This window comes from Chanodichthys erythropterus, chromosome 15 (assembly GCF_024489055.1).
Source record: "Chanodichthys erythropterus isolate Z2021 chromosome 15, ASM2448905v1, whole genome shotgun sequence".
Lineage (NCBI taxonomy): Eukaryota > Metazoa > Chordata > Actinopteri > Cypriniformes > Xenocyprididae > Chanodichthys > Chanodichthys erythropterus.
Window position 1 is genome coordinate 26617108 of NC_090235.1, and position 16507 is coordinate 26633614.

Consider the following 16507-nt stretch of genomic DNA (forward strand, 5'->3'; position numbering starts at 1 on the left):
AAAGAAGACCTAAGACAGTTGAGCAACTAGAAGCCTGTATAAGACAAGAATGGGACAACATTCCTGTTCCTAAACTTGAGCAACTTGTCTCCGCAGTCCCCATTGAAAGATTATGTGTATTTTCATTATCTTTAGTTAGATGCATTTACATTGTGACTGTGCCTCAGATGCACTCAACTCTGTGTTTGTAAAGGTGTGAACCAAATGGCCCATACAGACGTATGGCCCACAGAAACTGATGGGTGTGAATGACAAAGAAACAGCATTGCTCAGAGCAGATCACAGGGTAGATCGATCTTCTGTGGGAGGTCCTAACAGTGTTCTATTGTCTGTAACCCTTTTGTCTTCATGTATAAAGTTCTGTCCCACAGACAGAACTGTGGGTTAAGATGTTTTGAAGGCTGACACGCTAACATCGCTGCTGAAGAACTGTGCTACACTACCTTCAATAAATTCTTCTCCCCACAAGAACTCTGGTCAAGCTTACTTATTTTATGTATTAGAGAAATCTAATACATTGGCGAGCCACCCAAACGACTGCACGGCCAAATATAGCAAAATCTAACACCAGACATTTGCATACTGTTATAAAAAGGAGAGGGGGTTGCCACACAGTGGTAAACATGGCCTTGTCCCAACTTTTTTGAGATGTGTTGATGCCATGAAATTTAAAATCAACTTATTTTTCCGTTAAAATTATGCATTTTCTCAGTTTAATCATTTGATATGTCATCTATGTTGTATTCTGAATAAAATATTGAAATGTGAAACTTCAATGTCATTGCATTCTGTTTTTATTCACAATTTGTACAGTGTCCCAACTTTTTTGGAATCAGGTTTGTATTAGGTTCTCATTCATCCTCAGCGACTTACCTGTGGCGTACCCCAGGGAACGATTCTGGCATCTCTACTATTCTCATTATACATGCTACCCCTAGGATTATTTATGAGTAGATTCGGTGTGTCCTACCACTGCTACGCGGAATACACCCAACTCTACATACCTATAAAACATAAAGATAACTCTGCCCACAAGAGATTAGAGGCATGTCTTCATGAATATAAACTGTGGCTTAAAAACTATTTTATGTTACTTAATGATGATAAAACTATAACAAATTATCCAATTTGGTCCAAATGAGTTCTCAAATGGAAATTTTATCGATCTAGGCACCCTCATACCATACCTTACCACCAACGTTAAAAATTTAGGATTCCATCTTGACAGTAGTCTTTAACTTGACTAACAAATCAATAGCATAGTTAACGCTACCTTTTACCACCTACGCCGGTTGACCAAAGTCAAACCACTTTTAAGTAGGGACAGCTTTGAAACAGTTATTCACGCTTTTATTTCCACATAACTCGACTACTGTAACTCATTATATTTCAGGCTGATAAAAGTTTTTATTTTTTTTTAAATGTGCTTTATAAATAAAATTTGATTTGATTTGATCAAGGCTGCATTTATTTGATCAAAAATACAGAAATATTGTTATAATTCTTGTATAAAGTTATGTTTTAAATTACATGTATTGAATATAAAGTAAAAAAAGAACAGCATTCATTTGAAATCAAATCTTTTCTACCATAAATGTCTTTTCTGTCATTTTTGAACTATTTAATGCGTCCTTGCTGAATAAAGTGTTAATCTCAATTCATTCTTATTGAAGAAAAGTGTCTCGATTTGTGAAATGCATCACAAAGTTCACTGAAAAGATTTTATTCAAAAGAACTTGAAATTGCTACTACTTTCATGAACTCATGAGCTTGGGCAAATGTCAAGATTTTCAGTGAACGATGGTCTGTTCCTTACATAAAGCTATCGCATGACTTCAGATGGAAAACTTGAAATGTAGAGCAAATTTTGGAGCATTTTGACAAGTTCATTCCTCATTCACCTTTATTACATATAAATAAAGGCTAGAATATAAAAAAAATCACCTTATGTGTTCCAAAGAAAGCCATATGGGTCTAGAAGACATAAAGGTGAGTAATGATGACACAGTTCTTGATTTTTGGTGAACTTTTCCTTTAAATCACTTAAAAGTGCCCTGAAGCAGACTGAGCTTCCTGTCACAGCGAGTGCAGTGTAACGACAGATGACATGCACCCCCATGTCCAACAGAGAGCCAGAATGCGACATATGTTGAATGTGTCATTCTCCTCTAACATGGCCAGAGAGAAGCTGTGAAACCGTCGGTGTTTTATAAGATAATAGCCTCTTGATTGACACCTATAGAAACTGTATTATTCTAACCACCACCTGCTGCAAATATTTCCTCATTTTAGGTTACACCGAATGCAGATGATTTTACATTAGGGGTTACAAATGCCGCAGTATTACAATGTTCTTTTTTTAGAGCGAGCTCCTTCCTCTGCTGGAGATGAGTTATTATCAAAGCTTCTGTCAGCAGAAAAACTTATAATAACAGAGCATCCACAAAATTCCTTATTGCATTACTCCTGCTCCAGTGCAATTATTTATTCAAGAGCTGCCGCTGGCGTTTGCATGAGAATCTTTTACCGGATGTGTTCTCAGCAGCAATCCAGCTGTGCTTTTCCACAAAATCCCGCCCTCTCTATGACCCCTGGGGAGGAAAGTCTTTGCGGTATGGTTGTCTGCAACTATAAAGTAACCAATGTAGGTACAGTATGGCATTTTTTTTTTTTCACACTTTTTTCCTATTCTGAGTCAGATGCTGCGGATTTTTGGACACAAAATACACAAATGTAGATATGGATCTTATTTGATGGTGTATTAAAGGCTCCGGATGGAGGTAGTTCTAAAACATGATCTGGTGATCTGGATCTTGAAGGTTCTTAGTGATTCTAGCAAAGAAGTGACCAATGGCTTGCCAAAAACCACAGTTGCTCACCTCGGTCTGGGACTACAGCCTTTCCAAACACATTCCCCCATTAAATGGCTTTTCCAGTACCTTATTTTATATGGCATGAAACGCACAATCCTAACATTCCTTGCAAAGAACTTTTTAGTCTTAACATTTCAGTGAGAATGGGCCCCTTATTTCATAAGCTATAGTTTTTTATTAGTAGTAGTATTTAGAAGGTTGTATATCTGAATGATTGATGATGGACAATGAAATGGTTACCAAAATCCCATAGACAAATATTTTAGAGACTTTGGGATGGGAAATTTGAACTTGGGCTAGTAAGCAACCAGCAAAAACAGCTTAAAAATCTAAAATCATCTGTCTTCCATCTGCATATTATACTCCCTGATTTGGCATTAAATACATTCATTAGAGCAAATCATTGCACAAATCTTCAGATCATGGTTGCTATAGTTACTCTGGAGCGCATTTGTGAGGATCTAGAAAAGGTTCTTGGTGCATGTTCTTCAGACAGACACACGGATTTGGTAGAGCTGCATGCTGGTGCTCGCATGAATTTTAGCCGGTGTTTGACATGTGCTCATGCTGTGAGACTCATAAGTGCTCTGCTACTGGGAACCAATGATCCATTGACTTCATTAGACCCTGAATGCAGAATTTGTCATTGCATAGAAGAGTCGCTTCGTCTTGCTGTGATAGTTTTTTCTTAATATGATGCTTTATGTAACTGATTGTGATTTATGGTCAGGCGTTTGTAAGTTTGACTATGGTTATATGATAATTCAGGATTGCACATGTCAAGATGTTCTGTACAATGTGCTGTCTGGTACTACAGTATGTGCAGAGCTCCCTTTGTGAATCTAATCGCCTGCTCTCTCTGTTTCCCTGCAGGCAACAATCACTGGAGCCAAACAAGTCTTCAGGTAGGACTCGTTTGTCTTTTTTTTTTTTTTTTTGGTACTTAAAACTGTGCAAGGCTTGGTTTTTAATAATGTGTTGATGTTTTTACAGCTTTTTGGAAAAAAAATTTTTCCCAAATGTATTTTTCGTATGTAAAAGTTTTTGTGGTAGTTTTCTTATTCTATTGAGCTCTTGAGCCTATGGCATCCCATAGAACCGTATGGTAAAAAGTTATGAAATTTGGCACACAGATAGAGGACAGTCTGAGATGTTACCATGGCAAATTTGGAGGAAAGTCTTAGAAATAAAAATTTTTCCCCCCTCTGATTCCATGGCTCATGCTGATTCGAATGCACCCTATGATGTCATTTCCATCATTAAACTTTTTCTGCCATTTTGAATTTTCCAAAAAAAAACTACATTTTCGAACTCCTTCTAGAGCATTTGTTCAATTTGCACAAAATTTGGTATCTAGCATTTACTCACATCCCAGGCAAAAAGTTATTAAAAGATTTTTCATTAGCCAATACATTCTCATATAGCGTGTCAACGAATTTGACGGTGAGCACACAAAAATGGATTTGATGCTTTATCTTTGCAATGATTTGGTTTGTTGACACCAAACTCGGTATATGTCATTACAGGTACATGCACAGTATCGTCACAGTGCCACCTACTGGTGCTGAGATAGGAAAAATGGCTATTTTTGCTTATAACTTTTGAATGCGTTGTCCTAAAATCATGAGGATGGTCTCCTTAGATATCCAATTTTCTATGGGCATCAGCCAATTTGAATTTTGTCATAAAATGCTGTGTTTTATGAATGCATGAACGTATCGTTACGGAACTCGGTATGAATCATTGAGGCCATGTTCTGAGAGGACCTGTAAAGTTTTAGGTCAGTGCCCCCTAGTGGTCAAGAAAATCTATAAAAATTTATGAAAATTCTTATATTAAAAATTCAACACGTTGTCATTTAACTTACTTTGTTAGATTTGTTGGCTTATGCCGAGTCCTACAATACCAAATTTGCCATATTCTACCATACTCACTGTCCGCCATATTGAATTTTAATAAAAACCTACTTTTTTGAACTCCCCCTACAAAATTTGTCAGATTTGTATGAAATTTGGTATGTAGCATCTACAGACACTCATGACAAAAAGTTATAAGGTTTTTTTGATAGACCCAACCATTGTTTTATACCGTGTCAACAAATTTGATTGCGAGCACGCCAAAAAGTTTATCTTTGCAAAAGTTTTGTGTATTGACACGAAACTTGGTACATACAGAGTTTCGTCAAAGTGCCACCTACTGTTTAGAAGTGATAAACCATGTAATTATGTTATAAGTGCTTTAACTGATGTAATTTAAACAGATTTATCTTAACCCCATGATCACAGATGTCCACAAATATTTCCTTTTCTGCCCTTATTCGGCTTGACCCCCTAATTGCTGCTTGCTGCTATATTTAATATTATTATTATAATCACCACAGAAATAGATCAAGGTTTCCCAATCTGATGAAAAGCTAATAATTAATCAAATAAAAATCTAAAATTAAAATAAATAAAAGCCAAATTTAAATAAACAATGAAAATTTTAAATCTTACTAAAAAGATGAAATAATTTGTTTACTTGCATGTCATGTGGCCATTGGCCAGCATCAGAGAACTGTGAACACGTGTTGTTAAATTATTGAAATATTAATTGTTATAGGTAATATTTTTATAAAATGATTTTTTATATTTCGTTCAAATGAAACCTACACTACTGAAACTAATGCTTAGGAGACATTGCTCACTGTTTAACAGCAATTATTTACGAATTAGTTTAAGAATCAGATCCCACGCTTCAGTGACATTTGCATAGTTTCTCGAGTTGCACAATTGGCTTTTTCATCTCATACAAGCCTACAGTTCTTCTTCTGGTATGCATTAACTATGCTTTTTAAGAGTAGGATGATTGTATTTGCATTCAAAAACAGCCAAAATACTGATTAATTCCAACATAAAAACTTTGCTGTTCAGAATGAATGCCAACTTTATGCTCTTCGTGAATTTGGGTGGCTTTCCATTCTTCTCTTTCTTATCGGAGAGTTTGAGCGAGTGGAGAGGAAAGACTCACCCCTCGGAGAGAGGCAGCTGAGCTGTCCATCTCCTCTCACACAAAAGATCAGAAGCGCTGCCCAGGCCTCAGTCTCCACTGGGATGCCAGCCATTTGATTGTTATCTGTCTATTCAGCTTGTGGAGGTGGGGCCCACCATCACACATCGTCCTGGACCAGAGCTCTGTTTAATCTGGCTCTGCTTTTTGGAGTGCTGTCAAATAAAACTAGCCTACATGTTTAGGTTACTGAGTGAAAAGTCCAAGAGCCATTTGTTCTGAAGGAGCTGAGTTCACTGCAGTACCGCATGACAGGATTGTGCATCTGCACTAGTCTGCCCCCTTGTGGCTGTTGATTTGCAAAGCTCATGGAGACAAAGAATTCTACCACAGTCAGGGATGCTTGCAAGTTCTTCCATGACGTCATTTGGATCAGAGATTACCTATCCAGTTATTTCATAGAATTTCACACTTAGATGTATCAACAATCTGACTCAGGATCTGGAACAAAACTAATAAGGTTTCAGATATTTCTCATTAAGCTGATTTGGCCTGCTGATTCTATTAAGTGCAAAGGTCTTGTGGTAAACCATCAAACTGTTTTTATTCTTCTCTCCTCCCCCATTCTTTCTCTCTGGCTCTATCCATTTTTGTGTCCAGCCTCTGCTGTGAGGTGCATTTGGTCGATGAAGGCGACTCATCATTGTGATGTATAATGGCTCCTGCTCTGAGTGCTATGATGGGGTCAGGGGCCGTGGGGTCACAGGTTGCGGGGGCGGCGGTGCTGGCTAAAGGGGAGCTGGCACTTGTAGGCACACTCACGGGACTCACGGCTTTCCTGCTGCTCTCTGTCCTGCTGCTGCTGTGTGCAAGCTGCCAGGGGTGAGTAACATTAAAAAGTATTGTTTGAAACGTCTTATTTTTTTTATTGTACAAACATGATTTTTTTCATGAGTATTGTATTGTTGTTCCGAACCTATAGACCATTTGGGAGATGACGTCTGTTACGTCACTGTAGTTGGTGGTGGCAGAAAAACAGTGGTAACAAGCAGAGAAAAATTGGCAAGATCCACAGAATAAGACACAGACATTTATGGTTGCAAGCCATTAAATGGATAGACTGGACTGCGATTACCCTATTATTAAAGCATGAATTTGGTGTAAACACTAGATATACATAATATTCACATATGCAGTTCATATGGTTACAGTTAAGTAATATTTAAACCTATAACATTTTATCTTACAGTTCTGACTTTTGTCTCAATTCGGATTTTATATCTTGCAATTGCGAGTTTATATCACAGTTCCGAGACAAAAGGTCAGAATTGCAGGATGTAAACTCAAAATTCTGAGCAAAAAAAAGGCAGAATATCAAGTTTAAATCTCATAATTCTGATTTTTCTTCTCAGAATTATGAGATATAAACTCGAAATGTCCTTAACTCAACCTGCTCGTAATCACATCATTATCTATAGGACACAGATGATTGGTTCCTGCTGTATCAGTAGCCAATGAGCTCACATCTTCAAATACATGAGTAGCATTTGCCTTAGCATCTCAGCGCACTTTCAGAAACCCTCCACCTTCCCCAGCTCCACCTGTATAGATCTGCTATGGGTAATTCATGTATGTTATATTGTACAGCAGCAGCATGTCTTGCTTTCTCACAGCAGCGTGTCGTGTATGTATTGGCAGTAGCAAATCCCGTACTTGCTCTGCAGCATATCAACAGTGTCATACCTATTACAATGCCAAACACTAAGAGAGTTGTCATTTTTTTTGCCACCAGGTAGGCTCTGCCCACAAAACACCCAAATGGTCTATAAAGCAGGCTTGCCAGTAGCTGATACCGATATATAATACAATTCCATGATAAATTAGCAGGATCACATGCAATCTGCACCTTCAGAAAGTTCCAGAGTTCAAAACAAATGGAATGCCATCAATTACAAAATTCAACACGCCCCCTTCACCCCTTCGCTCTTTATTACATATTTTGTCTAATTTTTAATTTATATGCTTTCAGCTACTAATATGAGATTCATGCTCACATCTCTATTGAACACATTTGAACAAATTTGACTATAAATCCCTTCTGCAGGATTCCACATTTTGTTCCCCAAATCAGCATGGAAAATGTTAACAAAAAAGTAAATTTGGACCTGCTAATGAGTTGTGTAATACAGTCAAACCAAAATGTATTCAGACACATTGCACATTTCATTCATTAATAAAGTTTATTCACTCGTTCAAAAAAATGCTAATAAAATATGACAAGATCTCAGTTAAAATGGGTCAGAAAAAAATCATCTTAATTATGTCAGATAACACTTGGTCAGGTCAAAGTGTCTGAATAATTTTTGGTCCCAAATTTTTTATCAATTTTACTGGTAGTCCACTGTATGAAGAATTTTTGGGTATAATATGTCAGTTTACTTTATTTTGCTAGCCTCACTTACATAAATGAACTATAGTGTCCTGCACCCACTAGTAAAAATATATCAAAAATATAAAAAATGTCTGAATAATTTTTGGTTTGACTGTATATGAAAAAAATATGAAAATTAACTCTTGTTTTACACAATATTTACAGAAAAATCACTGAATCATTTGAAAACTAAAGGTGCACTCTGAATACTAATACTATTTAAAAAAGGTAATAAAAACTAGTAATGATTATTAAAAATATTTTTTCATAATTATTATAATATATACATTATAAAATATAAACAATATTTTGGATTTTCAGTTATTATCTTAACATGGTAAAATAAAAAAACAAAACAGTGAATAAAAAAATCAGTCTGTCACTAATATTTAGTAGCCCTATATGTCATAGATTTAGTTAACATGCCATGCATTTCTTGACAAGATCAGTTGTAAATATTAATAATATTTTTTCTTATTATTATTAAATATTCGTATATAATAATAAGAAAATGTATAAATATTTTTCTATTAAATTGTTTCTATTTTATTTGAACATATAACCGGCAGTAAACTCCTAATGGTGATTTTCTTTGGAGCAGATAAAGCTTAATCCTTGATTCAATACTATATTAAATGTGATTTTAAATGCTTTGTTGTCTAGAACAAGGCTTAGTTTGCATCTTGGAATATAACGTTGAATGTTGCAGTACAAATTCAGAGTACACAGTACACAAATCTACAGACTTAATCAAAATTTCTCAGTAATGCTCTCTCTCTGACTCCACAGGCAGAAAAAAGGGGGGCCACCAGGAGACCATGAAAACCTGATGAATGGGGTAAGCATGTGCTACTACGATGCTTTTCATCTAGAGATTGTAGCCTGTGCTGCCTCATTGTGTTCATACAATGTCCCTGTGCACCAGTCCTCTTTTTTTAATTTCAAAAGGCATTTTCAATTAAACAGAGTCCCAAGATTACGTGAACCATCTTTAGAGTGTTTTAGTCATGAGAATGTGTGACCGCTGTGCTTGAGGGCCTGGTAAAGTCGGGAGAACGGAGAGGAGAATGGACGGTCATTGTGAAGCCCGGGTTTTGTGGGAGGAAAGCATGAAGCAGACAGATTAACATTTTTGTTTGGCTGCAGGGAGATGAGAAACTTCATGCATGAGTCGCCTTTCTCTCTGGGTCTGCTGCGTTTGAGTGGGTGTCTTGTGTGAAATTATCATCCGAGGAAAGAGTTCAAAAGTTCAGGAGATGTTTAGCAATCAGGAGATTAGTGTGACCTACTGAGGGCATAATTGACTGCTAAAACACACACATGCATATACACATACACAGCTGTATAGGCGGGGTCTGTTATGCTTGAATTGTTCATTGTAACTGTCATTAAATGAGGCGTCATTAAATGTGAAGGCTTCTGGAGCGCATACACGGGGCCACCTCACAGCAGAAGTTGATTTTATATTTATTATAATGTTCGTCAGGTTTACCTCAACTTTATCATTAACTATACATACTAAATTTGCATGCTGTGCACTAGAATAACAGCACTTTGAAAGCTGTAAAATGTCTGTGGTCCTTATGCAAATGATGTTAAAGGATTAGTTCATTTTCAAATGAAAATTAGCCCAAGCTTTACTTGCCTTCAAGCCATCCTAGGTGTATATGACTTTCTTCTTTCAGATGAACACAATCGGATATATATATTAATAAATATCCTGACGCATTCGAGCTTTATAATGGCAGTGAATAGGATCAATGAGTTATGAGCTGAAGAAAATGTCTCCATCCACATCCATCCATCATAAACGTGTACTCCACACCGCTCCAGGGCGTTATTAAAGGCCTTCTGAAGTGAAGCGATGGTATTGTGTAAAAAAATATCCATATTTAACAAGTTATGAAGTAATATATCTAGCTTCCGCCAGACTGACTTCCGTATTCTGCTTACGAAGAAAGTGTAACGCCTCTTGCAGTTCAAAAAGCTTATGCTATGTCCTACACCTTCCCTATTCAACTTACGTAAAGAGCTTAACTGACAAGATGCCAGTTCCGTTTGTTTCATAATTTGAATATGGAAGGCGGTCTGCCGGAAGCTAGATATTTCACTTCATAACTTATTAAATATGGATATTTTTTTTTTACACAAACGCATCCCTTCACTTCAGAAGGCCTTTTATTAAGTGTTTATGATGGATGGATTTGGATGGAAGCACATTTTTCAGCTTCATACTCATTGATCCCGCTGACTGCCATTATAAAGCTTGGATGCGTCAGGATATTATTAATATATCTCCAATTGTGTTCATCAGAAAGAAGAAAGTCATATACGCCTAGGATGGATTGAGGGTGAGTAAAGCTTGGGGTAATTTTCATTTGAAAGTGAACTAATCCTTTAATGACAGCAGTTGGTTATTTAGTTAATTAGTTGGTTAGAAACTACTGTATATCGGGGGGATTTTACAGGCATAGCTCTTAACCCTCCTGTTGCCTCCAGACATCACCGATTGGGTAAAAAATGTGTACAGGCATTTTGAAAACTCTGTAACACAAGATGTGCATGTTTATGAATTCTTCTAATAAATAATTAGCATATTTTTCAGAATGTCAAAGTTGATTTGTGGGCAATTTGACCACAGACATTACAGGAGGAATAACAATACATTTTATTACTTAGTCAGTCTAATTGTTGTTGACTCTGACAAGAACTTTAACAAATCATTTGGGCACAGGGATGTAGTTGTGAAAAAGAGGTGGGTAAACTATAAAACTCAATGGGCATCCTGCCATGTATTGGAAAAGAGATAAACCACCACTTGCATAAACCAAAGCAAAGTCTTTTACCTGAGTGCAAACAATTGCACTGCCTCAAACTGAAATTGCAAAAGAAATTTTAATTTCATTTGTTTTAAAATATGTTTATTAATAATATATGTGTATTAAAATATAAAAGTTTTTTAAATTGTAATAATTTTTCACAGTATTACTGTTTTTCCTGTGCATTCCTGGTGAGTATAAGAGACTGCTTTAAAGGGTCATGAAACCCCAAAACACTTTTTTTGAGATGTAAACAGATATGTATAGGCTGCACATCATTGAAAACACTAAAGGTACTCATTAATGTTATTCATAAGTGAAAAATAGTTATTTTTGCATTTTTCAGAGCGATTTCTGTCTTCCTGTTTGAAAAGCCGAGTCGGAGCAACGTCACAAAATCTGACGTCATCCTGTACTTTTGAATATGCTCGACATATATATTAATAAAATAAAGCTCATTCAATCCAATCACTGCACTGTAGTATGCATACGACTATAATTGCAGTATTATGCATGAGGAAGTATCACTTCTCTCAGCTCGGTCTCTTGTCATTCAGAGACATATCGTAGGTGTTTGTTTCCTCAGTGCTACAACACAATGTGTTTTCCTGAGACGCGACCAGAGCAGAGGTTTGTGTACGATTGTTTTTTTGATATACAGGCGGAGTGCGCATATGATCGGTTTCAGCGCAGAGCTCCACGATGAGTTTAATAACACTAGCCACGTGGCACATAGCTCATACAGAATAAAGTATCTGTGTTTAAAGTTTTTATTTCACACATTCTCCTGCACCAAACATTAACCAGCACGATGTAGTTATGCACACATATTTCATCAAGTCTTCTTCAAATTAATTATAAGTGCAAACTGGACACCGATACAGTGGTGTAGCCTATCTGAACGCGACGACACTATTATTCTAATAGACTGATTTTACGTAATCAAATTTAAACGTAATCAAAGTAGCCTATTATTAGCCCTATTAAATATTCTTTCACATTTCTCCCTTGTGCTTGGGAGTTTGTTGTCATTCTCTCCGTGCTCATATATTAATATTCATTATTCTGTATAATAAGTGTGTTCTATGTCTGTGCTTCATTGGTCGTTCTCTTCCCTCTTCCCCCCCTCTACACTCCCACTTTTCCAGAGCTTTACACGCCCATTTCCACAGACTTTTTGAAACTCAGAGGTGTGAACGACCAGGGTAAAACAGGGGGGTTTCATGACCCTTTAAAAACAAAGAAATCTTACCGAACCCAAACCTTAAACAGACAAAAGCCATTGAATTAATTGCGCTTCATTTATTTTAATTTAAAAGGGAGCAGTTCATAGTTTAATCAGCTGTAAAGACTACAGTTTTAATCAGCTTTGCACCTTGGTCACATTGTAGCTTATTAGTTACATTATTTTTAGGCTCAAGAGGAGCTACATATTTATATATAGGTGTAGTCAGGAAATAACTTTTTTTTAAGTAACAGCTTTGGCATCAACAAATGAGGTTGTGACCTCAAGGTTGAGACCGCCAGTATTATATAAAGTGAGTATTAACGATTGTGAAATGTTTAAACAGTTGCCTGACATTATCTGTCTGTTAACACGGTAAACCTCTTTAGTTTTGATGGATATCTGAAGTCTAACCTTTGCAAGATAATGTAGATCTTGCCTGTCGATATATTGAGGAGGGCTTCATTTAAATGGCGGTGTCTGTCACAGCCTGACAGGTTAAATGGGGTCTTTGTCTTGCTGTGACAATCTGAGTGGCTCTCAGCTTTAACCTTCTCTATCTGAAGGTCTTCATTACCCTGGCAACAGGCATTTTCAATGGGCTGCCACTAGGTGGTCCCATAGTGCTACTGCATGGTGTTTTTGCTATGATTTAAAAGATGAAAACAAGGAGCTTGATCCAAGTGTCTTTGTCTCTGGTTTCTTTATAGCAGGGGTTCTCAACATTTTTTGGTCCATGACCCATTTTTTAAATTTAAATTCTTGCACTCCTACCAGTTTCACAGAGTTAAGCTATGGGTGCTAGTGTCTCATAAACGGCAAATTATGTTACACAGAGACATTTTACATTCAGGCAATTTTACTAGAATTGACTCTGTAATTATAACTAATAATCAAAATATGAACCTATGTGCACGACAACCCTCATTTTGCATGCTGTCTGAATGGTGATTGCATCAATGAATACAGTTTAGTTCACACATAGTGCATAGGTAACTTTTATATCCTATGTCTCTGCAGGTGTCAGAAAAGGAAACATGTAGTCAGTCAGTAGAAAGTCATGGCACTGACTTGGCAGTCAGCAGCTCCCATAATGGGCCTCTTACAAGTGGTACAGGTAACAGTTCTCCACGAAAGTCTCACTGACACTGTTTACAACTGACTATAATAGATATTCACACTCTTTCCCTTTACCTTTGTCCTCAGTACTCACGGACACAATGGACACAAGTCCCCAGCCTTCAGAGGACATGCTGTCCAGCCAATCAGAGATCAGATCCTCTAAGTATCACCAGGATCGTGAATTACCCAGCATTCCACCCACCGATACCCTCCAAGCAGCTGTGGTCAATGCTCAAGTTGCCTCAGATGGCACATACGAAGTGGTAAAGGAAAACGCCTCCCGTGATGTCAGTGTCGAGGACTGTCTGTATGAGACAGTGAAAGAGCTCAAGGACATTGGCCTACCCAACGGTACATTAAGCCCTGAGGAACCACCTGCACCTCTTCTCAATGGCCACCCAAGTCCTGCTACACCAGACCACACCATGCTGCCCAATGGTGTCGAGTATGCCTCCGTCAATCTCAGCAAGAAGAGCCGCTACAGCACTGACCTGGAGGCTAGACGCTCTGCCGCCATTGTGAATCTCACAGATCCTGAGGATGAAAAACCACCTCCTATACCAGACAAAGTACTGGATGAGAATGACAACCAGCAGATTCCAAATGGACAGGTGAGGCTACCAAACTGTTTTCCTTATTAAAGTACCATTTTTGTCCTGTAGAGTTAATTCAAACAAAAAAGTAACAAAATGTTCCATGCATGCATTCACATTACCGCAGTGTTTACCAAAGTACCAGTAAGTTGGTACCTCTGGTACCTTGGGGGTAGCTTAGGAGTGTCCAATCCTTCTCTTGACCTTCCTATCAGGTTTATCTCTAACATACCTGCTTGGAAGTTTTACAAGTTCACACTTACAAATAATCAGATTGAGTAAAGAGGGCTCTGAGCTCGGTATTTTGGCCCGAACCCGGAGTACTCCCCCCGTATCTCTGGTTAGGATAGTAACCAGGCGAGTGTGAGGAGACTGGGTGGTGGAGGGATGCTGAAAACTCTCCAGGAACATAGATGAGTCAACTGCATATAGGCCTCCACTCATGCTGATTGGGTAGATGTGTTGATTGCTGATTGGAATGACGATGAATGTTGTTTGGATAGATCAATTGAACGTGTTCCTCCAAAACTTTGTTAATAAAACATCATTTCTAGTTGCTGTGTCCAAAATTGCGTAGTGTCAGAGTATGTACTACATTTTTAATGAAAAACATACTTTGCAATGTCCTGGCGTACTATGTCCACCATTGCCATGTGACTACAACTTCAGTCATGTCACTTTCCCACCTTTTACGAATTCGCTCCCATGACCTCATGGGATAGTAAGGAATCCATTGTATTACATTTACAGTACCTCTTTTCGCTTACTACAGTATATGGCAGGGAATAGTCACAATATACAGGTGTTAACAATAACCATGCTTTTTAAAAATTGAAATATTGATATTGTGTTAATACTACACGTATGAAAATATCATAAATAATCTTGCGACAGGTTAACTGGTTGACACTCCAGCACAGTAGTTGATGGTATTGCACCTTATTGCTGGTAGCTACCCATCATAAATGGAAAAAGATGAAGATAATCTTAATTAGTTGGCTCAGGTGTTTAATTAGGGTTGACGCTATTAATGGCCTTCCAGGAGCTTGATTGGACACCCCTAGGGTAGCATGTTAATCTCGTGGTAAATGAATATGGCAATCATTCAGTACTATTATACTGTACATTTTACAGTGCCATGGTATCATGGGATACCATTACCATAGTACCACCACAGTACTGTTGTAAGGTTCACTAAGGTGTTAAAAAGTGAGTTAACAGCATCATTTGCTCTCCTGCAGTAATCCCTTCCTTAAGCACGAGCTTTTCCATCCAACTCAGGAGTGATGCAACCCTGCACACGTATAATCCAGAACAAAGAATAATAATCTCAGAAACAGCCAAAAAAGGACTGCGCTAACATTCTCTAGTGAAGCTAAACTTACAGACCACAAGAGAACAATAAAGAACAGTGTGTTTCCAGTTTAATTACAATCTTTAGGATATGTGCCCTGGTTGACGATGATATACGTACGTGTGCCTGTAGCATACAAATGAAGCCATCTGTAGAGGAGAGCAGACAGGCTGCTGTTGTGCCCGCAGTCAATGTCTGCACACGGCGTAAGCATCCACTACAGCCACATGTTATTGTCGTCAGTCGAGGACACTCCTCACCTCTTTTGTTCATCACTCCCTCGTGTACTCTCGCTCTGTCAATCTCTCTCTCCTTTGCTCGCATGCTCTCCTTTTGTTATTCTCATTTCATGTTTTTTTGCCCTGTAGTTCTGCTTCCTTTGTCCTTGTACAATATCAATTATATGTCTTTTCCACCAAAAAACTGTGCTAGTTCTAATGCTTAGTCAGAGATCTAAAAAACTCTTAAACAGAATTGACTCACGCTTCTACTGAATTCAGCTGAGCTACATTATGAGTATTGAGTATTTGAGTATATACTTTAACATCGAAATGCTTCAATTAGAATTTATAATGAATAAAACTCCAATCAAGCAATCAGTATGCACATTTGGTAAACAAACTCATTTTAGTTGGATTGAGAAATAAAGTGCGACACGACTTATATAGGAACATGATGTTCACCAACTGAACCAATGCTAACAGTAAGCAACCAATTTTTGCTTTGCATCAGACTTGCCAAAAGTGAGTTGTTTCCAAAACTTCCTGGCCCTCGGGCTTCGGACATCAATGGTTCCTGATTCGAAACCAGCAGATTTTAGGGGCCAGTGCAGAGCCAATTTTTCCCAACCTTTCTGCAGTGGAAATGTGTGTAATGGTTCCAGATTGGCCGCTGGATCTGGCACTCTGGAAAGGGTTCTTTTGTGAATCTGTGGAAGTCAGATGGTGAGTCACTTCCTGAACCCTTTGGGCTAAAGTGTCCTCCCCAGAACTTGGTAAAAACAGTAAAATCTGCTGTTTACTCTATTATCTCCTACTACACTGTGGGTTTAAACTTGACGCCTGTCATTCCATATCCCTTTCGCTGTGGCCTGATGTAGACA

General features: G+C 37.8%; 1 protein-coding gene across 1 annotated transcript in view; it reads left to right on the forward strand.

Annotated features, from left to right (window-relative positions):
* pag1 (phosphoprotein membrane anchor with glycosphingolipid microdomains 1) overlaps window positions 1-16507 on the forward strand; it is a 59467-nt gene that overhangs the window by 38084 nt on the left and 4876 nt on the right. The window contains exons 2-6 of the mRNA XM_067411302.1: window positions 3747-3778; window positions 6522-6743; window positions 9082-9130; window positions 13357-13453; window positions 13543-14069. Of these exons, the coding sequence (XP_067267403.1) occupies window positions 6577-6743; window positions 9082-9130; window positions 13357-13453; window positions 13543-14069 (840 nt within the window). The 5' untranslated portion in view covers window positions 3747-3778; window positions 6522-6576. The remainder of the gene's footprint in view (window positions 1-3746; window positions 3779-6521; window positions 6744-9081; window positions 9131-13356; window positions 13454-13542; window positions 14070-16507) is intronic.